Source organism: Triturus cristatus, chromosome 4_2 (genome assembly GCF_964204655.1).
Source record: "Triturus cristatus chromosome 4_2, aTriCri1.1, whole genome shotgun sequence".
Taxonomy (NCBI): Eukaryota; Metazoa; Chordata; class Amphibia; order Caudata; family Salamandridae; genus Triturus; species Triturus cristatus.
In genome coordinates this window covers 363,899,022-363,925,133 of record NC_140586.1, presented here as the reverse complement: position 1 = coordinate 363,925,133, position 26,112 = coordinate 363,899,022, and the positions used below count along the sequence as shown (strand labels likewise).

The window sequence follows — 26,112 nt, the reverse complement described above, 5'->3', positions numbered from 1 at the left end:
GCTGGGTACAGGGCAGCGAGGTAAAAGACTACGAGGGGTTGTATAACCTGATTTTAAAGGAGCACCTCCTTGAGAAAAGTTTTCCGGAGCTGCGTCAACACCTGGTGGACAGCAAGCTAACTAATCATAGGAAGCTTGCAGAGGAGGCGGATATCTGGGCAAGTACCCGGGTATCCTCAAAAGGGACTGGAGGGAATTTCCAAGGGGCTGGTCCGGGCGCCCCCCAGAAGAAAGAGGGGGGAGACAAAAATAAGGAGTTCTCTAAAGGCCCCCAAAAGAGTTCGCAAGGAAAGGGAGTAGGATTCCCTCGTAAGGTTGGCCCCCACAAACCCCCTTATCCTGACCGTGGTCAGCAGCCTAGGGTTGTCCGTTGTTATGAGTGTGGCGAGATTGGGCACTATAAGGGGGATGCCAAGTGTCCCAAGAGACCACACCCTCCCATCGGAGGAAAGACCCCTGGAGTGGCGAGCGTAGTGCTCGGGGAGGAGTTGCCCCTAGATAAGGGAGGTGAGTGGGCAGGGCTAACCTTAGTGTCCCTAGGGGATTGTGAGATGGTTCCTAAGACCCAGGTGCCCTCGAATACTACTAAGTACAGGCAATGGGTCACCATCAATGCCCAGAGGGTGGAGGCTCTGAGGGACATAGGAGCCAGCATGACTATGGTAAGGAGACAGCTGGTGTCCCCAGAGCAGGTGGTTCCCAATGTAGTCCACCCGGTTGTGATGGCTGACAACCGAGAGGGTCACTATCCGGTGGCCCAGATTCCCTTTGAGTGGGGAGGGGTTGCGGGTCCTCTACGAGTTGCGATAAGCCCTGCCATGCCGGTCGACTGTCTGTTGGGAAATGACCTTGAACATTCGGCGTGGAAGGAGGTCGAGTTCAGGGCCCACATGGAGATGTTGGGGACACCTGAGTGGACGTGTGCCAACACACGGTCCGGGACTGCCCGAAGAGGGAGTTCACCGAGGATGGAGCCTGGGACAAAGGCCCAACCAGCTGCCAAGAAGGGTAAGCGGGGTCAGGGGAAGCCTGCCCCGGCATCTGCACCTCAGAAGGTGGAGGGGGCAACTGAAGTAGTCCCGGAATCCACAGAGGGGGATGTGACTTCCCTGGAGGGCTTACCTACCCCTGCAGACTGGCAGGTGGAGGGAGGACCTACTAGGGAGGAGTTTTGTCGGGCCCAGAAGGAGTGCCCTACCCTTGAGGGTTTACGGCGACAGGCTGAAGCCCAGGCAGCAGGTAACGAGTCGGGGAACTTCCACATATACTGGGAAGATGGTCTCCTTTATAGCGAACCCAAGGCTCCGGTGCATGGATCATCCCGGGCCTTGGTAGTTCCCCAGCGTTACTGAGCCTTCCTTTTGGGATTGGCTCACGAAATACCCTTGGCAGGACACTTGGGACAGGACAAGACCTTTGCTCGGCTTGTCCCTCATTTCTACTGGCCTCAGATGAGGATTACGTCCGACACTTTTTGTAGGACGTGTGTAACCTGCCAAGCTAGTGGGAAAACAGGGGTGAAGCTGAAGGCTCCCTTGGAACCACTGCCTGTCGTTGGCACCCCCTTTGAAAGGGTGGGCATCGACATTGTTGGGCCATTGGATCCACCAACGTCTGCCGGTCACAGGTTTATCCTGGTTGTGGTGGATCATGCCACCCGGTACCCAGAGGCTATCCCTCTGAGAACCATTACTGCACCTGCGGTGGCACGGGCCCTTATGGGAATTTTCACCCGGATGGGATTCCCCAAGGAAGTTGTGTCGGACAGAGGTACCAACTTCATGTCGGCATATATGCGGGCTATGTGGAAAGAGTGTGGAGTCACTTACCGGTTCTCCACCCCTTATCACCTCCAGACCAATGGTCTGGTGGAAAGGTTTAACAAAACCTTAAAGGGCATGATCAGGAGTCTGCCCGAGAGCCTGCGGAGGAAATGGGACATCCTCCTACCTTGTTTGCTGTTTTCTTACAGGGAGGTACCACAGAAGGGAGTGGGCTTCAGCCCCTTCGAGCTGTTGTACAGACACCCTGTGCGTGGACCCCTCAGCCTGGTGAAGGATGGATGGGAAAAGACTCCCAGAAAACTTCCCCCGGATGTGGTGAGCTACATGCTGGCCTTTCGTAGCCAAATGGCTAGGTTGTGGAAGCAAGCTTCGGAAAACCTAGAAGCCAGCCAGACGGTCATGAAGGAATGGTATGACCGAAACGCTCACCCGGTGGAGCTGGAGCCTGGCCAGAAGGTGTGGGTGATGGAACCTGGAGAGCTTAGCGCCCTCCAGTTTCGCTGGTCAGGCCCCTTTGAGGTGATTGAAAAGAAGGGCACGGTCACCTATGTGGTGGATCTTAAGACCCCCAGGCAGCCCCATCGGGTGCTCCATGTCAACCGCCTCAAGCCTCACCAAGAGAGACCCGAGGTCACTTTAATGATGGTGACTGATGGGTCAGAGGAAGAGGAAAGTGAACCTCTTCCTGATCTTTTTGCGTCCCAAGAGAAGGATGGGTCGGTGGAGGGAGTGATCCTCTCACCATCCCTAACTCCCGAACAGCGGAGAGACTGCCGCCAAGTTTTGGAGCAGTTTGCTTCCTTGTTCTCACTTATCCCGGGAAGGACTCATCTGTGTACCCATGACGTAGACACAGGGGACAGCCCACCTGTGAAGTCCAAGTCCTACCGTTTGTCGGATAAGGTGAAGGCTAGCATCCATGGAGAAGTCACCAAGATGCTAGAGCTGGGAGTGATTGAACCTCCAAACAGTCCCTGGTCCAGTCCGGTGGTACTGGTACCCAAAGCTGCCCCGCCGGGCACTACCCCAGAACTCCTGTTCTGTGTGGATTACAGGGGACTGAACTCTGTGACAAAGACCGATGCTCATCCTATCCCGAGGGCGGATGAGCTCATTGACCGGTTGGGAGCTGCCCAATATCTGAGTACCTTTGACCTTACATCTGGGTACTAGCAGATCTCCCTGACAGATGGAGCAAAGGAAAGGTCAGCCTTCTCCACACCTGAGGGTCACTACCAGTTCTGTGTGATGCCCTTTGGGCTCAAGAACGCCCCTGCCACTTTTCAGCGGCTGGTGAACCAGGTCCTCTCCGGGATGGAGGCCTTTTCGGTTGCGTACCTGGATGACATCGCTGTCTTCAGTAGCAGCTGGGAGGACCATTTGTGTCACCTTCAGGCTGTCCTTCAGGCTTTGCAGCAGGCGGGTCTGACGATCAAGGCCAGTAAGTGCCAGATTGGGCAGGGGTCGGTAGTGTACCTCGGTCACTTGGTGGGTCGGGGCAAGGTGCAACCCCTCCAGGCCAAGATTGAAACCATCATGGCCTGGGAACCCCCCAAGACTCAGACGGAGGTCCGAGCCTTTCTGGGCCTCACCGGTTACTACCGACGTTTCATCAAGGGGTATGGTACTATCGTGGCTCCCTTGACTGAGCTCACTTCTAAAAAGCACCCTCGACGGGTAATCTGGACCGAGGGGTGTCAACAAGCCTTTGACACCTTGAAAAAGGCAATGTGTGCGGCACCTGTCCTCCGGGCCCCTGACTTCTTCAGGGAGTTCATTGTCCAAACGGATGCGTCGGAACATGGCATCGGGGCAGTGCTGTCACAACTCAATAACGAGGGTCTGGACCAACCGGTGATTTTCCTGTCTAGGAGACTACTCCCCCGGGAACAGAGGTGGAGTGCGATTGAGCGGGAGGCTTTTGCGGTGGTGTGGGCTCTGAAGAAGTAGCGGCCATACCTGTTTGGCTCGCACTTCCTGGTTCAGACCGACCACCGGCCCCTCAGGTGGCTGATGCAAATGAGGGGCGAGAATGCCAAGTTATTGAGGTGGTCCATTTCCCTACAGGGAATGGACTTTAGGGTGGAACATCGCCCAGAAGTGGACCACGCCAATGCTGACGGTCTCTCCAGGTATTTCTGCCTTAGTGAAGAGAACTCCCAAGGGATTGGGTAGCTCTCCCCACTTTCAGCTGGGGGGGGACGCGTGTTAGACCTGTCAGCCCTTTGGCAGTTCCCTCCTCATATTATTCTTTTTTTTCCCTTTCCCTTCTCGCATTTTTTTTTTTCCCTGTCCACTAACTATTTTTTTGGGTGCTGATGTAGAGGCTCTGGGCGCCCTCTTCTTACTATCTGAGGGAGAGGCGCAAGGTGCTTCCATGAGGAAACTAGAAGAGGGAGGTTAGTCTCACAAAATGGTGGTTCCAACTGTCACCTCAGCACCTGGGCCATAGACTGCCATGAGAGGTTCCGAAACCTTCTGGGCCACTCTGGCCAGTCAGGCCCCAGGTGATAAATAGAGGTGGGAGCGGGGCGGCCATTTTAGGATTTAGTTGAGCTGTGAGGGAGACAGGAGTAAGGCACCTGAGTGGAGAGGTGGTTGCGCTAGGTAGGGAATGGACAGGTCCTAGGGTCTGCTCGACTTCCCTCATCAGTTGACACCACCCTCCACCTTCTGACCGGTCCCCGGACACAGCCAATGACTCCGGGGGCTCGCAGTGTGGAGAGGCCCTGAAGTGGGACCAAGGGGAAGAATCGCCGTCCGGGACTACCCTGCCCTCATCCTGGTTGTTGCCTGGGAGTTTGACCCCGATCGGCCCTAGTGACTGTCCATCTTCCCTGGTTGTAGGGGAAGGGGTCGTGCCCAATAATCCACAGACTGGCGGGCCTACTCAACTGCTCTAATGAGAGCCTCACACCCTTAATTTCCGCCCCCCCCGCCACTGATCTCTACCCAGTATCCTCACCGCCGCAGCTCCGAGTTTGTGGGGTTGCCTGAGAATCCCCGGTGGTGGCTTGGGAGCGCCGGGAGGTCTGGGGAGGTGTCAGGACTCCTCGGCGAAGCCAGCGAGCATTGCGCCTGTCAGCTGAGGGGAGAGCTGCAGCCAGGAAGCACGGTTCGGGACCGGCCTTGAAGCCGACGTCCTGGGTCATGTGAGCAGGGCCATCGCTAAAGCACCGCCCCCTTCCGCCAGCCGAGGGTCGAGGCCGCGCCCCCGCAAGCCGCGCTGCTACTGACGGCTGCGGGTGCACCTGACTGAGGAACCGGAGCGGAGAAGAATCGGCGCCTGGCCGAGGAGGAATCCGCTAAAGAGTGGAGCGGCAGCGGGGTAGTCGACTGGAGTGCGCCAGCTGAGGAAATCACCTCACGGGGAAGCCCTCTGAGGAGGCGGTCGGTGGGTGTACCCTGTCCTCAACCCTACTAAAGAAGTCCCCCTCTTGGACAACCGGCGAGCCCCGCTGCGTGAGGAGGACTCCGGGTGCATACAGTAAGCTGGGCATGATAACGGGGGGAAGGTTCTGGAGAGTATACGTTCTAGGTTAAAGGATGATCTGTTAAATCCAAGTACTGATGTATTGAAGAGATACCGGTTCAAGCTATTTATACCGGCGCTTTGGTAAAGCTCCCCACGTGTGCCTGAGGTAAATACATTGACGTTTTCAAGCATAGCACCAGAGATAGCAGTTCGGAGCCTAGCACCAGGATAAGTTGTATGTGCTGCTTAATTGTAATGGAACTGTATTGGTGAAAAAGGAACCTGCAAGTAAATTGCCTTGATGTGGCTAATTAACTGCCAACAACATTGTTGATCTCAATATGTACCTCAATATGCAAAGGGCTGATTAATAATGACGGTATAAGGGTTAGAAGGTATAGCAGCTAGGGAGACCATCTATCAGACAAGCGCTGTATAGATTGGGGTGAACATCTAAAGTCGGGTATTTTATAAATGTTCTTTGGAGCGCAGTCTGAGGGGATTCGAATTGGCACTCCAGCAGTAAGACAGGGTGGAAGCCTCAGGGAGTGTTTAAGTATCTGCTGTGCCAGAGTTAACATCGAAGGAACTGTCATTGTCAAATGAAATGAAATGTTTTATCCTGAAGTGAAATGAGGACTGTCATTGTCAAATGAAATGAAATGTTTTATCCTGAAGTGAAATGAAATGTTTTAACCTGAAATGTAATGAAATGTTTTATCCTGAAATGTAAGGAAATGTTTTATCCTGAATTGGGAAATTGAGTAACCACGTTTGAGAAGGAAAGATAAAGACTTCTCGGAAACTTTAAAATTAATCGGTGTAGTGTCCTTTTAAAGTGGTGTTGCGTTAAGCTGTGAGCTGGGTGTGATGCAAGCACGAGAGGCTATGTTGGGATAAAAGCCTGTTGGCCTGAGCCAAGCTACCTCTAGGACGTTAGGTCCAACAGTTCTTATCCCCAGATTTTCCCACCTTTTCGCCATATCATCATTAATTTGCCTCGAAAATAATGATGAGTGCCAAAGGGGAGTGTATCTATCGAATTTCGGGATTGCCAACAGCTTTGAAACCTTCTTCCATATAGACCATGCAGTAATAATCACCTTAAACTTAACTTTTTTATAATAGCTTGGTTCTACTTGCTTCAACAAGAGGCCTTGAGCTTTTTTCCCAATAGAGAGTTCAAAAATGGTGGGTATTTTTATATCTAAATTAGTTTGATTTACGGTCTCGAAAGTAAGCAAAGGGGCGATATGGTGAAGAAGAGCCGCCCAGTAGTATAAGGTAACATTGGGGATAGTAAGGCTACCTCTACTATATGGTAAAGCCAAGTATTTCAAAGATCTCCTAATTTTCCCATAGTTCCAGATAAAATTTGAAAAGAGTGATTCTATTGTATGCAAAAAATTATCTTCCAAGGCCAAAGGTATTTCCCGAAATAGATACAATAATTTCGGAAGCACGTTCATTTTCAAAAAATTTCCCCTGCCAATAATAGATAATTGTAAACCATTAACCCTCCTTAGATCTTTCCTAATGTTTTCAATCAAGGGTTCATAATTAAATTTAATGATATCTCCTATTTTGGGAGAGACATGAATCCCAAGATATGTAGCTTTATCTGATTTTCTAGAGTCAGTATATTCAATATTATCAGTACATAAGATAACAGTTTTTGCTTTATTAAGTAAATAGCCTGAGTAGCGGCCAAACTGCTCAGTAATTCTATCTATTTCTAAAATTGCCTCTGCTGGATTTGGTGTAATTATTGCCACGTCATCGGCATAAGCAAGAACTTTTGTCTCATGAGGGCCTGTAACAATTGGGGTAATTTTCAGGCTTTGTAACAGTTGAATAATCAAGGGGTTGATGTAGAGAGCAAATAAAATTGGTGAACAGGGACAACCCTGTCTTGTGCCCCTGGATATATTAATAATATGGGATTCTCTACCCATTATTTGCAAACGAGCTTTCGGAAGTACATACATAGCTCTGATCAAATTAATGAGCTGGGGTCCACAATTATTTATTTCAAGTATCCCCCATAGAAACTCCCAAGATACCTGATCAAATGCTTTCTCGGCATCAAGGAGGATCATAGACATCCGGTCACCCGTGACAGACATGATATCAAAGAGCGAGATAACTCTACGAGTATGGTCTGTAGTACCTTTTCCAGGAATAAAACCATGCTGCCGCGGGGAGACCAGACGCTCAATGACCCTCCTAAGCCGATTCGCCAAGATCTTCGCGTATAGTTTAGAATCCAAATTGATCAGGGAGATTGGTCGGTATGAGGAAGGATTGTCGATAGGTTTACCCTTCTTAAGAAATATAATAATATCAGTTTCCTTCCAAGATTCCGGGGGAGTTCCACTTGATTGTACTCCTTTAAACATATCCAATAAAAATGACATGATAACATTTCCTAAAATTTTATAAATCTCTATGGGCAGTTTATCAGGACCTGCAGCTTTACCTGAGGCCAGCTCGCAGAGTGCTAATTGAACTTCTATGATGCTAAATTCATTTTCTAATTCATCTCTTGTTGGATCCTCTAATCCATTTTCAAGCTTATACCTCCCGGACTTCAGCAGTGTTTTTCGAAGTATCTTCTTGATATAACTTTTGGTAATAGCATTGGAATGTCTCAATAATGTCTCCCGGAAAGGTATATTCTTGTCCACCCATTTTTATGGAAGATATAGCATTGTAAGAAATCTTTTGACGGGTGCGTAGGGCCAGTAGTTTCCCTACAATGTCTCCATTCTCGTAGGAGCTATTCAGATGTGACTGGAAGGTTTCTGCTGATCTCTGAGTTAGCCAACTATTTAATTCTGTTTTTAGAATCAATATGCGGTGAAGAATATCAGCCCCATCATCACCCTGTATAATTGTTGAGATATGCTCTTCCTCGGCTCTAGCCAGATCAAATAGGAGTTCTTGATTTTTTCGTGCTTGTTGTTTTTTTACTCTGGCAATATAGCTAATAGTTTCTCCTCTAAGAGTGGCCTTAAAGCAGTCCCAAACAATCCCTCAAGCCGCGCTATATTGATTCATATCGAAATAGCTCTGTGCCCAGTCTCTGATGAATTTTATATAGTCCTCATTGACAAGAAGCTTTCTGTCAAACGTCCATTTAGTACGAAGTCTAACAAAGCAAGTTAAATCTATAACTCAAATTAAGGGGTTGTGGTCCGAGATTATTTGAGGTAATTTCATAATTTTAGCTTGAGGTAGCAAATCTTTTGCTATAAAAAAATAATCGATCCTAACATATTTTTTATGTGGATACGAAAAATATGTAAATCCAGGGTCGGGCTGACTCCATATCTTCCAAAGATCTAACAAACCATGACTAATCTTAAGTTGGGTTAAGGCGCGGTATACTCTAGGTTTGCGACCTACATATCTAGTTTGATTTAGTCTCCCAGGTTCGGGGTCTAAAGAGATGTTTAGATCTCCCCAAAAGATTATAGATTTTGGCCAGGAAGCGAGCTCAATTTCAAGATTCTCAAATATATGTGGATCATCTTGATTAGATCCATAAACCGAGCAGATAGTAATACCGGATATAAATTCTATAATTGCCCACCTTCCTAATGTGTCTACTGCCTTACGTTTTGCAAGACCCAACGACGTTTTTGCCAAGATCGCTACCCCCGAGTATTAGAAGTTTGACTTGTACAGGCTAGAATATTATAGCCCCATAGCTTCAATAATTCTCTTTTTTCCCAGGGTATATGTGTCTCCTGTGTACAAACTATATCGATGGAATTTAGTTTAATGATCTCCGCAAAGCGGACCCTTTTAGTCCTATCATTCAGACCCGCTACATTCCAAGAACAAATTTTTAGCTTCCCCATTAAAGTCTCCTAGATAGTCTCATATATAGCTTTCTTATAAATGACCAGAACCCATTGTCAGTCTTCCATATATATCTTAGTTCTTTTGTAGCTTGTGTTTTGATTATCATTATTGATTGTTGTAATGTATCAGTATTATTTCTGGCAGTGCTTTTAAAAAAAAGATTTTTTGTGATTTCCACCCTCCCCCCCCTTCCCACCACCTCCCTCCCCTCCCTCCCAACCCATCCCAAACCCCCACCCTGCACCCTTTCTGAGGCATACAGACTCCAGCTAGAGTCTGTAGATGATGAGCGTGCTTCGAATGACCATTTATTAATTAAGTGCTGAATTCTTAAATTTTAAACAAAATGCTTTCCCCCCCCCCCCCCCCCCCCAATTCTTTTTAAATCCCACCTAACAGGACATCGTAATAGCAAAACTTTAAAGGGAGGTAGCTCACAGCTAACCAGATAATTTGTCTAAATACTCTTTAGCTTTAATCTCTGAGAGAAAGTTTTTTGTTTGCCCCCCCCAAATCACTTTACGCTGAGCAGGGTTGTTAAGAAAAGCCTGGGCTTTCTTATCCTGGAATGGTTTAATTAATTGACGTAGTCTCCACTGCCTCTCGACGGTGGAGTGACAAAAATCAGGACGGACAAAATAAGAGATCTCATTCCTAGATCTCTTTGATTCCGGTCTAGCTTTTTCAAAGACCACCTGGCGGAGTAGAAAATACCAAAATACACCAGGATGGCACGAGGGAAGCCCCCTACTTTTTCTGGATGTTTTAAATTAAATGGAACCTGATGAGTGCGTTGAATTTCTGAGGCCCAGTTCCATCCAGTTAATTCAGGCATAGAGTCCCGGAGAAATTCCACCACATAGGAGCGTATATCTTCTCCCTCCACCCCTTCCGGAACCCCAAGTACGCGTAGGTTGTTCCTTCGCTGGCGGTTCTCAAATTCCTCCAATTTCCATTTGATATCAACCAGTTGTGCCTCATGAGAGTCAACCCGAATTTGATTAGAGGCCAATTCTGTCTCAGTTGAAACGATTCTAGATTCTATCTCAGTAAGCCGATCCCCAAATGCACTGCATGTTTTTGTTAGTCTACGAACCATACCTTGCACCTTACGCAAGGCAGCATGGGCCTTACGTCCATCTTGATGTGTCTCTTCGCGGTGCATTGAAATGGCTTGAAGTATCGTGTCTAAAGATGTGGGAGCTGAAGTTAGCTGTTCCGGGTGTTCTATTTGTGTTTTCCGATGATCAGTAAGTTGAGTTGTAGGGGTATAGTCCCAGACCAAATCTTTTTCTACGTGTCTTTTTTTCTTCCTAAGAGTAGTTTGGGGGTTGGAGCTAAGGTCATCTCCCTGATCGCTATAGCTCTCATCTGCAGTAGATAAGACGTCATCAGACCAATCGCCCCTGTCAGAGAAAGAAAAAAAATCGCTGGGATCTTTCTCTTGTTCATTGAAGTCATCCGTTTTAGCTTCTGATACCGGTTGTATTTGTTGTATCTGAGAAATCTGTGGCACCAGTGGGGGTGAAATAGATAAAATATCAGCCCCTACATCATTGCCTGACAAGACCGGGGGTCCCCCTAAATTATGATCAGCATCGTGAAGGACGGTTACTGTTTGTAAGGTACTCGACGATTTAAGCAGGGTCTCATTGGCGCTGATTTCAAAATCTGTCTCTACAACCTCTTCAGCCAAGGGGGAGACTAAGCTGTGCATAGTTTCGGTTATCACTGCCAACGAGACTGTTGTAAGGTTTTTAGCAACTTCGTTTCGTACATCGCCCCCCACCCCCTTGCAAACCTCCGGAGTATTCATATTATCAGAGATGATTACCGCGGGGCCGGGAGCAGCATGTTCTAGCTTCTTGTTGTGGTCGATGCCAGCCACTGTATTTTGGGACGCCCTCTCAGTCTCCGAAGGTCCAGCCCCACACTTCCCACGATGACCCGGATCCGCTCTCACCGACCCCCGCAGTAACAGATCAGCAACTGTGGGGCCGACCGGATGCTTCACCTGAGCGGCGCCGCGCTTACGCTGGGAAAGCGGCTGAGAGGAGCCGGGTGCCTCCACTGTGGCGTCTCCGAGCCCTGAGCCAGCCAACTCGGGCATTCCATGCAGCGCCGACCTAGCCGCTCTCGTCTTGACAGCAGCGGCAGCGGCATTCACCTTAGGCGCCATCAGAGTTGTACCAGGGAGCAAAGCAGATCCGCTGCAGCCAGCACCGACCTCCAGCGGCAGACACAGCTGATTTCTCTTCGTCTCAGCCGCAAGGTAGGTGCTCCCCAGATATCAAAGAATGGCGAGTCCGATTACAGTTCCCAGGGTGTATATTTGCTTCGTGATAGGATTTATCTCTTCTCGGCTAGGTTCCGGAAGCATTTTCTAATGCTTTTAATATCATTAACTCAGCACGGTTTGCATATTTGCTTTCTTAGCGGTCCATGGTCATTCGCAAGTGCACTGCGGTCTCAAGCAACCGCCATCTTGCCCCCCGGCCAACAGTTTTCAGCGTGTTTTTCTGATTAGTTTTGGAACTGTCCGTTTAAAAAAATATATATTGTCATAACAGCTATAGACATCTGGCAGTTTGATTTGTGGAATCAGATTTCATAATAGATCTCACATTACGATTGGCCTAAAATATAGTAAAAACAGGATGTTTGATTTGCGAGGTGACACAGCCATTTTGTGAGTAACCTGCATGTACCACAGCAAACAACAAGGTGATGGAAGGAATACTTGAATTAATCACCCCCTCTGGTAATTACGCAGGCCGTATGCTTGTCATTTGCTTTCACCCACTGTGCCTCTCTAGATCTAGGACAGCCAAATGCAAATTAGCATTATTCCTGCTCCAATAGGAAGAGGCAGACCGAACGTCCAGGTCATGTCACCTGCAGAAAGGAAGAAAAGTAACCACAGACCAGTCTTGGGCTACTTAGTCCTTATCTGTGAGGTACAGCATGAGTCCTGTGGCAAAGCAAGCACAAGACCCATGTTTGGGCACACTTGTCTCACTTCACGCAATAAGTATCTCCTCAATTCTGGCTGAGGGCTGCACTACATAGTTTATTAAGAGGTATGTGATATGGTCTGAAATAATTTCTTGTGCTTCCTGGATGTGCATATATTCTGTATATGTAAAAAAGAAGAAGGGTTGGGGGGGGGGGGAGTTGGTGGGGGGGGGGGGATCCGAAATTACGCTTTAGCTTAAAATCTATGTTGGCTTGCTTTTTTTTTTTTCTGGGAGTTATGTTCCTTTGCAATGTAAAATGTCCTTTGCGATGTGGTACTGTATATTTCTATGCGGCAGTAGTCTCTGGGTTACAGAGCCCTGCTTCTAATGTGCAAATGGCAAATAAAATCTGTTGTTAAAAAAAAAAAAGAAGAAGGGGGCCGCACGCCATCCCCGTGACCCAGCGCATCATCCCCCAGGACTGATTTTTCAAAAGAAACAAAGGCGAAGGGGGCCGCGCTGCCGCCCTCTTTGAGCCTACTTAGGCCCTGGGTATCCCATCCTCTGGGGACGAAATGTTTAAAAAAAAGGGGAGGGGGCTGTGCGGCCCCCTCCCCAAGCATTAAAAAGGCCGCAGGGACTGCATTCCCGGGGGTTTTGAGATTAATTAAAAGGGAGGGGGCCATGTGACATATTTATGGTCGACCCACCTGTAAATCTGGCAGACGGATCAAGATTTTGGCGGAGACGATACTCCGTCGCAGTTGTGATGGGGTATCCTTTCCGCCAAATCCTAAATAAACATATTATATAAAACACATAAAGGGTTGCATCTTCATTATCATCCTATATTGGTATCTTGTGTATTCTGATTACTTTCATACTACTCGACCTTCAGCCGTGCGGTTTATGATGTCACAAGAACCTTGCAATAAATAAATAGCATATTATACTCTATACATCTGCATACATTTTATGGTGGATGCTTCTCACCACAGACTCCTCACTTTTTGTATATTCCTCCAAGCAACAGACTGGATCCGCAAATGTTCATGCTGTACCCCTGTATGCCGATTAGGGATGTCATACTGCTCCGCATCAATGACATAGCACTCTGGAAGTGACTTGTGGAGCCACGTATAAGCACCACGCTGGGCTGCTGACATCAGTTCCATTCTCTCTGCGCCACTAGCGTGGATGTTGAGCAACCTCTCTTTTCTTCATAACACAATATTTCCTAAAGTTAACATTGAATACCAGTGTGCAAGAGACAGTCAACCCCTTAAAGCTACATGGTTCAAACCTTTTAGGGACTGTGTCGCAACAAATGTCTGTGACAGATCCTCTCCAGATTTGTCTTTGGTGGTTGGTGTCAGAACACAACTCCAAGGCCTGCAGCAACTGCTCCCTGACACCCGGCTCTTCATTAACACCGCAGCAAATCCAAGAGTTTCAAGAAGCTATGTTGTGTCTCTTCAGCATGCTACTGGCTCCCTTTGGCGCACCTTCTGACAGGAAGGAGTCACAAAGTCCTCCTACCGGAATTCCACAGGTATATCCACCCATGGCGCCAGGTGGAACCTCTGAACCCATTTTGTGTCCTGCACTGGCTTTGATGCTGACATCGGTCTTGGCACCACAACCCATGCCTGAGCATTGATTCTGATGCCATCAACGCCAAATGACGAAGAGTAACCAGTAATGTGCTCCTACTCGGGCCTGAGTCTTCTTCGATTTCAGTCAAGGCCATTCCCTGATCCCACTTGGTCATAGCTTTTCGTCAACCGATTGAACTTTGACACTTTACCCCTGCCTCATATATTCATGATCTTTTCGGCACACACTCTCACAATGACCGCTGTGATAAATGGGATGAATTTGCTCAACTATACACTGAGGAAAACTTGTATGATGAGCTATAAGATGTCAGGGGACTGGACGCGTCTCTAGACACTGGTCTGCTTTCGCCACCTGGGCCAGCTACCGGGGAAAATTATTCCTTTTCAGTCGTGCTGTGAAGGGAATTTGAGGTCCTTCACTTCTAATTGCCTATTCTGGAGGTGAAAAACAAAGTTCTCACTGAAGTCTGACAGACCACTACTGAGTCTCTGCTGCCTTTTAATGGGGCCCTCACAAACATCCTCTTTGGGACATGGGCAAAGCCGTATTCTGCCCCACTGGTAAATATGCAGATTGTGGGGCACCACCGTCCTGCCCCAGGTGACCCGGATTTTCTAACACTGCACCTAACCCCAAAATGTTAGTGGTACAAGCATCCACAAGTAGGGTCACTCCAAATATCTTCCCTACCACCATTCTGTATAGAGAATCCAGAGAATCCAGGTGCCCTGAAACATTTTGAAAGCAAATGTTCTCCTCCACCAGTCTGGCATTGAGATCAGTTAACACCAGCTGCCTACTAGGCCGATACACTCGTTCTTTGGGATTAGATGTATGACATTAAAATGCATGCCTTTACCATACATGCCTTTTCTTCGCAGCTTTTATCACGCATGACTTTACCATGCTGATGCCTTTTAATTTAACATTTTCTTATATTTATTTATTTTTTGAGGGGGAAAGCCCCACAAATTCCCTCTTTTTTTTGGAACACATTTTATAAATTTTAGCACTGACACAAGCATTTTCAATTAACCATATTGTTTCAAAGACAGATATTTCCCCTGTAAGCTTCACCCCCGCACCGCCAGAGCTCTCTGTACATCATTGTGAAATGTAAATGTTCAATCAGTGTTTCTTTCATTGCCTCACCCTCCCCTCCAATATTTGTACATCTCCTTGAAAACATTTTCTTCCAGTAATAAAGTAGGGGATTATCGCTTTTCCAAGTGGACCCCTCCATATCGGGCCCAGGCAGCCCAGATTTTGTAGTATTTTTGTGGGCAAACTCTGGCGACATAGACGGGGATTTCGAGGCTCATGCATCTATCCAGACCCGTCTTCCACCCTTCTTATCTAGGGGATCCTTCACACTTCCACACCCTGGCTTCATCCCTTTTGGCTACTGCCAATCCAAGTCATATCAGTGCCACCTGATATCTATTATAGTCCGTGTCGATGGTAATGTGTAATGCAAATTTGGGATCTCGCCACCATTATCTGAATCAAACAACCCAGCACTCCGTCTGTGAAGGGCGTTAACCTCTCACATGCCCAGACTGTGTGAATAAAGTTCCCCGGTTCCCTGCCACATTGCAGGTACTGCCCCATTTTCCACAGACTTTCCCGGGTGAAGTATACTCTATGGAGGTATTTCAGCTGGATCGAATTGTGGTAGCTGAAGCACTTACAAGACAGGATGTCTAGCACCAGACCCATAAGAGTGCTAATTCTTTCCAAAATCTACTTACTATATCCCAGAGGCATTGAGCCTCTGATGGGCCTTTCTCCATGGTAGTGGTCGAATCTAGGATAACCTACTGATGGTCTACCAGTAAGGACCATTAATAGGTAGCCTACTCCCAGAACAGTTGCAAAGAAAATATATTAAAGTCAAATAATGGACTCACAGCACATTATTAGAATAAATAAGTTATTGTATTAGAGAATCAAAATTCATACAAGTGAGTAACATTTTAAGCAATTCTGTCATGCATATTAATGCATACAGTAAAAATCTAAACATCTGGTCAATAAAATCAAAGAATATAGAGGATAGTTTCTAAGTCAACAAATTGGTTCAATTTAGGAATCTCTCAAAGGGGCACAGGATTCAAGTTGAAGTCTGCTAGGGGAAAGTCCATAAGTATGGGTAAAAGGGAAATTAAGCATTTAATCAGACAATTCAGGACTGGATTTTCACCAGACAGTTTCAAATAGTCCAGCAGTTAAGTCCATAAGGAAAGGGCAAAGAAATGATAGTTTGGCAGGCAGAATAGAGTCAAGGAAGCGATGGAACAATGGCAGTGGCCACAGTTCTCAAAAGCATCGCCAAAAAGTCCTCAGGAAAGCATTCAAAAGAGAAGCCTTTCACAAAAGAAGCCTTGCGCCTCCTCAATTCCAACAGACTTTATAATGTATATTTGTCATCGTTATGTTAATTGTCAGTCCACGGTGGAATGATCCCACCATCTGACCACCCTTCTGTTCAGCAGGTACAAATTGATACTCAAGAAAGTTTTACACCAGCGTCATGAGAAAGAGCTTGAACAGTAGACTGAAAACTTTAACTTTGTTGCATTATTTAAGGACACAGTCAAAAGGTTAGGTTCTCATGTAACCCACACAATGGAGAATTTAGGGAAAGGTTTTGGAGTTGTCCTTTAAGGAATGTGACATGATCAGAACAAATAAGCAACATTTGAAAACGTGTCAAAGTTAATTGCATGAGGCCATGGAAAAACACAGCCTAAAGAGAAAAGTTAATTCAAACATCTTTTAAACTCATACTTCATTTTAGTAGTATTTTCAGATGTGTACTCTACATTCCCACGTGGAATATCAATGTCTAATATGAAATGAAATATTGTTTGTCATTGCTGATAAGATTTATAATTTCAGATGTAATTGGTAACTGTACCTTGTTGATATGAGTTTACATGGATTAATTTAGGCACAGAGCCATTTGTTTACATGAATTGTACAATAGGTTTTTACCTATTTCAAGATGGTGAAACCTGTTTTTTATCCGGCTCAGCCCTTCATCTATATTCTTACATATGAATTGACAAATTAAACAATATGTAAATGTGGAGAAAAAATGGTGTCACTATCGTGAACAAGGCATGTGAAGCCAAAACTTATAGATAGTGCCTCAGCAATAAAGTAATTAGCTGAACTCAACTGCCGATCTCTTTGTCAATTGTAAAGAGTTTTGATTTGGATTGGCAGGCAGGCCTTGTGATTGTTGGTTCTTCTGAGGCAGCTCAATTGTATGGGTGCCAGTCACCCATTTACATTTCAAACACTACACTGACAAGCCAGAAAAGCACCTGAAAGCCGGGTACTGGTAATTGGATCTGTGCTGATTCATTAGGATGCAGACCCAACTTGTTTCTTCTCGGCTCAACGAGACTTGTTCACAAATCTTTTTTGGAAACATGATATACATATGTACAATGTTTACATGACTTCAAAGATCATATTGAAAATTATCATCAATTCTTGCCCCAATTGGCTATTTAGTTTTTTACTTTGACAATTTATCGAACTACGAGTGCTCAATAGTTTGCTGCCTATTGAGCACAACCTTCTTTAAAACGTTTGAATTCATTGCCCACATATTGTGCCTCAGTAGGCTACAGACTCCTATTGGTTCAATATACTTCTATTAAATTAATGTCAAAACCATATACTCCATAATACATGCAGACCACTATGTCTGACTTTTCATGTAAGTATTGACATCCAGGTCATCACTATCCCTTTAGATTTTCACTTGTGATGTTTAAAACCCCTATCTGAAGTCAAAATCATGAAAGTAGCTAGAATGACCAAATATCTTATTCTTCATCTCAGAATGGTAGAAGGACTGCTAATTTGAGCCCCAAAGGTTCCAAATTGATAATGTAACCTGATTCCAATTTACATGGTTTCAGAGCCCTCGTCTCAATCCCTTAGAAGTCTCTCTACTCTGTCTACACCAAAAAAGGCTTAGTCCATTCTCCTTGCTGAAATGTTTTGTTATGCTGTGCCACTGGAAAAAGAGAATCCTTCATTTTGATTGCAGTGATATGTTTCAAAGTCCTTTTCTTAACTTCAAATGTTGTGCTCTCTATGTATCATGTCCCACATTGTCAATACAGTAGACAGTATAATCCGTTTTACAGGCCTTGATTTTTCTTTATACAGTAGGTCATCTCTCTGAACCGTTTTGATCATTTGTGTTGCAGTACGCAATACTTAGAGGGGTAACCTTATGCTCTAAAGCTATTTAACGTATTTGATTGTGCTGCAATACAATTCTCTAAACAATTACAATCACTTTGTAATCTGACCAGCTCCCTGTATGGGAAATTACACTTCACTTGTTGAGGATGGCTACACAGCCCCCCTTCCCTAAAAAAACAAAAATTATTTTTTTTAGGCTCCACCTCCTTTTCTCCACCACTCTGCGAACGTACCTCCTGGGGCGCTGCTGGTTGGGGGATGAAGTCCTCTTGGCTCCAGAGGGTCATTGGCGGCCAACAAGCCCTCCTGTTAGCTCCATAAGTCCCACACAGGGGGATTGCTGAGAGGTCTTTGGAGGCCCGCCCCCGTTCTCCACCACTCTGCAAACACGCCTCCTGGAGCATTGCTGGTTAGGGATGTAGTCCTCTTGGATGCTGAGGGTGCTTGGGAGTCCAGAATCTCTTCTGTTACCTCCAGTAAGTCCGATATAGCAGGACTTACAGGAGATAAGAGCTGGTCAGAGGCTCCTCCACCCTTTCTCCACTACTCTGCAAATGCGTCTACTAGTTAAAAAATCATAGAAATTCACTTTAAAAAACAAAGGTTACAGAGCCATTATAGTTAGGAAATGGAATTTAAAAAACCTTACAAATTCATTGAAAAACCAAAGGTTACAGAGACGTTATAGTCATGCTCAGGTTTCACTCGTACAAAACCAGTGAAATTCAGCAGTTACAGTTATCTGGGCTAACTATAACTCGCGTCCCCGCAATTTAAAATAAATACACATGGGAACCTCTCTTGGAATAAACCATTTATGCAGATGCGCTCAGAGTGTTATATGCTATTTATTGACATTGTTGCCAGAGGGAAGGAGCATCATGACCCAAACAAGGCTTCGCCTCTCGTCAGTTATCGTCCCCTCCATATATGTAAACATGCTATGCCAGTTATTTGGTACAAGTGTACTAATAAACATAGACTGACACATGTATTACTACAGTGCAATGTTGTTATTACCATAGTAGACTAACCTGATTTGGGAAAAACATTGTAGAATCACTTTACAGAAGAAAACAGCTGGAGCCATACTCACAAAGAATAGTTATTGCCATTTTATCTTGTTGCACAGATTTAACTCTTCGTGTTCTATGTATGGTTAATCTTCTTTGTTCATTATTACTGCACATGAAATAACAGCATGAAATAAACCATTCAAGCACACCCTTTGACTGTATATTTTATTTATTACCATTGTTAAGGGGGAGGGGACATTTTGACCTACTCGAGGCTTGCCACTTATGAATCATGGCCACACAATAATGGTAATAAATAGCATATTAGACTGCACATCTGCATATATGTATACTATGTATACACACACACACACTTGAAGTGAAGTTATGGTTAGCTTTTGTCATAACACCTTAATGTATGTTTAAACAATCTTCTGAAAGTCACTTAAAACACCTTTGTTAAAGTGCAGCTCTTGCTATAAAATAAACTGAAAAATCCCTGAAATTCCAGCTATGCCAGATCAGCCAGGCAAACCATAACTCGCACCCCAACATTTTATGAGCACAAACATATAAAATAGAATGCAATATACAAAGAACATCAGTGGTGAGAGTGATTTCTCAACTAAAGCAGTCAGCATATAGTCAATCGTATCCGGATATATTCTCCAAGTTTCTTCCTTGCAACACTGAAATATAATCTCTGCTTTCTATCAGCCATCACTGGTTGGTTTCATCTGTGGATTTTTATTTGCCTGCAGGACACACTAGACCTTTCTCAGATTGAGCAGGTGACCGAGAGTTGGCGAGAACTAATGGTTCGGTTCGGAGAGGAGCTGGAGCGAGCCGAGGAGTCCAGCCGAGAAAAACTGCTGCTTCTCCGTGCTGACCTAGAGAAATGGCAGCAGTATTTCAAGGAGAAAGTGTTGTGAGTCCCTTACCATTACCCAGCTGTCTTATCTCATTCTCCTCAGGTATCTTTTGTTGATTTTCCTCTCTTTCTCTCACCTTTCCTAAGTTTATTGGTGTCTTTATTTGAAGTATTTTACCTCTTTCTTTCTCTCAAGCTGTCTCTCTGGCTGTATCCTTTTATCACACTTTGCTTCACTTTACCTTGTCATAATGTCACTTCTCCACTCTCCCTTATACATTTGCCAACCCTGGTGAGCACTCATGAGTGTATTCAGCTATCCCCTTGCACTGAAGGTATAGCGATATCCATGAAAAAGGCCAGGATCTTTAAATATGATGGGTATCCCTGCCAGGAGAGCGGAAGCTAGGCCTCCAGTGACCTGGTGAGCAGCCTGACAAACTTAACATAAGACCAATGTCACTAGTTTTGATCTAGGGCTGTAATGACACTGTGGCATTGCATTCCAATTCCCTTACCTTTTCCATTATAGGGGTTTTCTTCTAGCCGTGTAGTATTTAATAGGGTTTACGACAATCTAAATTAGTGATCAGGGTGTCCAGTTTTTGAACAATCTCTTCTTGACTCAATATAATCATAATGCAAATCTTGCAGAATGCCCTACACACACCACAACCAAAAACAATTCTCATTTAAAATCAACCAACGTACAAACCGTCAGCCCAACCGCCTTTAACCCATTACTGTATAATCCTTATACCACCCAATTCGCTCAAGCACTAAGCGAAGATTCGCAAGGAACAGATTGTGACATGTCCTTCCTTGCATCTCAGGAATGGGAGGAACTTGTTGCCTCATACACTTTAAAGCCCACTCCAGGTCCACCTAAAGTGGAATCAACTAGCGGAAGAAGCTTGGAGAGAATTCATCCCACAGAAACCATCTGGGCAACTTTATTAAACACCATGCAGCTTTCAGCCACCGCCTTCCAATACCAATCAGATAAGCTGGACATTCAGCTTAAGGTCCTCCACACTTTAGCTGACCTTACCCCAGGGATAAATAGATAAGAAGCTCGCAGACCTTAATGGCCTCATCAAGCGTGGGCAAGAAGCCGCCAAAGCTACCCTAATTGCACATGTGCACCAATTCTTCAGAAATTAGCCACCCTGTCAACTATACTAGAAAACCTATTAATAGACTTAAAAACAAATATCAAACCCGGTAGCACCATAAATACCACCGAGGAACATAAGGACCCAGAAGAAAGTGCTATAGGCCAGGACACAAGGACAGGCAGGACCCAAAATGAAAGGGCTCCTTCCCTTGATCCCAAACCAATCAACAGAGGTAACCATTGCAAGCATTTCAACTCAAGAGGGAGCCGGTAACACAAATCCTAAGAACGCACAAGCGCGCCTCAAACAAAGAAGAAAAGGAAGAAACAGGAAGTCCGAGATCACGGGCCACTTCAGGGCAAGCTCCCCCTTAAGTGGTCTCCAGGGCTCTAATGAGACCACATATCACCCAGTCTCACCACAGCAACTTGAAGTCTCAAAGTCCTCTGGAGAGGGGGCAACTCCGGGGGCACATTCATACAAGTCAAGCACCACATTAGCAAATGCAGGCATCGCTGAGGTTCTGGATACTAAGAAACTAAACAGCGCACCTGGAAGGGCAGCTAGCAGAACACCACAAGATTCAGTCAGCAAGATACCCCTCATGACTGCAGAATGCCACGCATCAGCAACCCAGACTCAAATAGAAAAAGGCGCGGATGCCCAGATTTCGGAGGAAGGAAAAGACCACCAGATCACGAGGCCAGATGCTGCCCTGGAAAAAATTGCATTGGATGCAACCGGCGGCATGGCCCAAAGGAGCCTAAAGGAGGCCAATAACTCTGGAAACAGCCAGACCAGTAATCAGACAGTTACCAACTCACAAGAATTCTTCACAGGTATTCTTCTGCCGCAATGGTCAACACACTCAGTATCAGCTCAATCAAGTGGAGAGTCAGTTAACGGTACAAGAGTTTCTGCACAAAGGCACCCAATAGAGCTCACCCAAAGCAGAAGCAAACTGACTGATGGTCTGACACTTACCGACCCCCAAGACACTAGTATCACCAACCTCCCCACCCCAACAGCCACCACAACCTGAAGCAACTAAACAATATGGTGACCAAAATATCTAAGAGTGACAGATACCATCATATTTCTGCCAGAATATAAATTAAGCTAAAGAGTTGACATCTTAAACAGGGAGAATATACTGCGACTCTTGCGAACTATTAAAAATCTGGATATTCTAAGCTCAACCGATCTACCATCAATTTGAGTTTTTACAAACCGACAACCGGCTGGGCCCAGAATCAACCAAAACTATCTGGATAACAAACAAAGCAGCCAACATGGTCATGAAAGAGGCAAACACATTTCTACAGTGGGGGATAAGGCTATATTTAGAAAAAAGCCTGGTTATCCAACTCCCCTGCTAATCTGAAATACAGAGGAAATGTCCCTGCAAGATCCACAGACTACCAAATCTAAACTAAAACGAGCACGCAGCAGTTCTCCAGTGCCCAACCACAAAAACAACACCCAAGGGGAAGCCACGAGTTATAGGACCCAAAGCCAGTGACAGCAGATTCCAACTGGAGCCACTTACAGCAAACAATCAAGGTCGATCATACCCAATGACAGGGAATCCCCCACTGTACTCCATCTTTGAAGGAGCCAAGAAGGATTCATATGTGTGCCTGAAACATCAACGGCTTGGCCAGCAAGGCAAAGGACTCAGAGGTATTACATTATCTGAATGCATTTTATCTCATACTCCAACAAGAAACCTGGGAGGAAGAAGCAATAGAACTACAAGGGTTTACGTTGCTACTGGTTCCCGTGATAAAGGGGTCCAAATACGGACACCGGTCAGGCGGCCTGATAATTATGCATCAATATCCACAATAGGAACTATCCACCCAGTAAGGTCGTCTATAGCGCCCCAAGCGCCATACAGGCTGTAACTACAATAATCATCTTTAACGAAGTAGACTGGGCAATCATAATCATCAAGACATACTTACACCCTAGACACAGGCTTAAAGATGGTAAATAATTCATTAAAGAACTGACAAGAATCTCAGAAGAGGGTGACACAGTGAACATCATACTAGCAGGAGACTTTAATCTCCACCTTCTTGCACCACACGTGAAGAGGCGCAGCTACAGGAACTATCAGAAGAGTGGAAAATTCCGAGCCAGGGGCCAACTCACTCAAACAAGCAAACAAGACCATCCACTTTCTTACTACGAGAGCCCGAACATCTCAACCTGAGGGCTGTAAATGGCCGCTTCATCGAGGATAATCCACCGGTCCCAACTTTTCACTCAACAACAACAATCTTCCACCTCAATTACACTTTTGTCACACTCCCTCTGTTCCACAAAATGTAGTCTTACCAACTGGGAGATGATGAGCAAAGTGACCACTTAACGCAAAAGGTGACACTCAAAGCAAAAGCCAAATACTTAATGGAGGCAAGCAAAAGTATTGGCACAGAATACACCACTGACCAGAAGTGGATAAAGTCTAGCTCTGCTTCCGTTGATGAACTATCATAATCTTCAAAGACCCTTCTTTGCCAAGAAATTGACACAACGACTAACCATATGGGAGAACATCACAAAGCCCTCAGGGAAAAATTTGCCAACAAGATAGGAACAAAAACAGGAGCAACAGCAAACACCCTGTCTGCAAACATAATCACCCCCCAGATCAGAAGACTCAAACATTCAATAAACCAAACTTTAAGGCAGTTACGCAGGAACCCTCCAAATCCAGCCCTGCAAGACGACCTGAAAAGAACCAAATGGAACAAAAAAAGACATGAAAACAAATCACTCTTGGCAAGGTTACTTCATGATTCAAAACTCAAGAATAGTGTCCGGTTTTGGCGGACAATCAACAGCCTCCGGTGGCCAGCCCACCCTCGGAATAAGCTCTCATATCTCAGAGAAAGACTGGGCAAAATATTTATACCATCCTTTTAATAAAAGGAATCAAGGGTTGGAACAGCCTGGGGATGAATCCTACGCAAAACAGGGGGACAGAGGCGACATATCCAGGGAAGAGCCCGGACCCAAATCAAATGGGGACACATGATCTGGCGCCACACTGAATAGTCACAAATTCACCACGGGCAAAGAAGCAGCTAGCTTAGAAGTACCCCAAAACAGTGACGAGGAACATCACGTAATAACAGCGCTGCAAATCAGGATGCAAATAACCAAAGGAAGGCCTGAAGGTGCTCCACGCCGCAATGGCATACCGCCATTTCTGTAAAAACACGATCCAGGGTACTGGAGCAAAGCCCTGGTGGCAGTCTTCAATGAGGTACTGAAAGCAGAAATCACCCCTGATCTTGGAAGGGATCCTCCATTTCTCCCATCAATAAGCAGGGAGGCAAGTCCATCACAAATAGCTATCGTCTTGTCTCCTTAATTGACAATGAAGCTAAGCACTATGCAGGAGTGATCCTAAAAGAATTAACATCCTGGGCCTCATCAAAATCCATCATCCCTGTAAACCAGACTGGCTTCTGCAGACAAATGGGAACCACCACTAATATCATAACTCTGGCACTGTTGATTGACGCAGCAAAAGAGGCAAAGCAACCGCTATTCTATGTTTCATAGACTATAGCACAGCATTCAATCATGTAGACTGTGCTAGATTATGGCAGAAACTGGAAAAACGGGGGATTCGATCAGCCCTCCTAAACCAGTTGATTTTACTACACAGGGATACATGGGTCAAAATTAAGCTGGGACACGCCTCTCTAGGCAAATTAATACCTCCAAAGTGCTAAAACAAGGGTGTGTCCTAGCACCCTCGCTCTTTAATCTCTTTATGGCAGACGTCCCCGGGGAATTGGACCAAAGCATATCACATGCCCCGAAACTAGGAAAAATGTCCCTTTCCAACCTTCTATATGCAGACAATCTGGTCTTGATAAGCAGAACGCCAATTGGACTGCAGCACCTCCTGGACACCACCAACAACTTATCACAAGTAAACGCACTATGCATAAATTTAAGCAAAGCAAAACTATGTCAATAAACTATTCCAGAAAGAAAAAGTTGAACTGGTATCTGGACGGACATCACCTAGAACCAGCAACTGAATACTTATATCTCAGAGTCTTATTAAATAGCAGAGGTTCATACAAACCTCAGATGGAGGCCCTGCGCCGGAACGGCACCATAAATTCACTAGCAGTGAAGCCCGTAAAGAAAGCCCTTCCAGGCATAACCTTAGATGCTCTTACTACAGGTTATCCAGGGCAAGCTACAACCAATGCTAACTTATGGAAGTGAATCAATGCGAGGGAGGGATGCGATCGCTTTGGACAAAATCGTCATTAGTGCCTACAAAGCGATCTTCCACCTCCCGACCTACGCGTCTCCTGCTCAAATTCATCTAGAATTTGGCCTACAGAAGCAGACTGTGGCTAGGAGGGCGCGTACAGAAAACGCTGGCACAAGATTAGGGAAGCCGAGTAAGGATCACTAAATTCACACCTCTGGACTAAATTGACATGCCATGGAAATTCACCCGCCAGAAAGAACCTCTTAGACTCCCTATCAAAACTAGATCTAACGAACCTGTTGGCCACCTATGCAAGCCAACAGAGCTTCAGGAAGGCAGTTACAAATGCAACAAAAACCATATCCGTAATCGAAGACAAAGATACCTTGGCAAAAAGGGCACATGGCTGGTCTGTGTTAACGATTATAAAATCATCAAACCACAACCATACTTAAGTGTAGGATTCAAATTGAAGACAAAATAAAAATTCTTAGAACTCCATCTGTGCATCCTACAGATACTTCCGCATCTACCTCCCTGGAAAAGGAAACCAGGTGAGCATACTTGCCGCCTCTGTGGAAACGGAAGCGAGGATCTTGTGCATGTTATCTGCATCTTCCCAAGCCTACAGGACATTAGACGCACTCTGTTTCTTCCCACCTTCAAACAAAACGGCAGCAGGACTTGCAGGCAGTGAAGTTATGCTTAAACTCAACAGTCACCCAACTAAACTGCAGCCTCACAAACCTTTTCAGTATATTAGAAAGGAGACTGCCTCAAACATTGCCTCACCACGAAGGCACAGAGAGCAAATAACAATCGGTCCAAGCGGATACAGATTACTACACAAGAAAAAGACAGGACACTACAACAACATTTAACGGCTGAGCACTCCTGAGAACAAAAAAGGCTGGATAAT

General features: G+C 45.6%; 1 protein-coding gene across 3 annotated transcripts in view; it reads left to right on the top strand.

Moving 5' to 3' along the window:
• AXDND1 (axonemal dynein light chain domain containing 1) overlaps positions 1-26,112 on the top strand; it is a 564,522-nt gene that overhangs the window by 267,756 nt on the left and 270,654 nt on the right. For all 3 annotated transcript variants that reach the window (XM_085601802.1, XM_085601801.1, XM_085601803.1), the window contains exon 14: positions 19,714-19,880. In XM_085601802.1, coding sequence (XP_085457928.1) covers positions 19,714-19,880 — 167 coding nt within the window. The remainder of the gene's footprint in view (positions 1-19,713; positions 19,881-26,112) is intronic.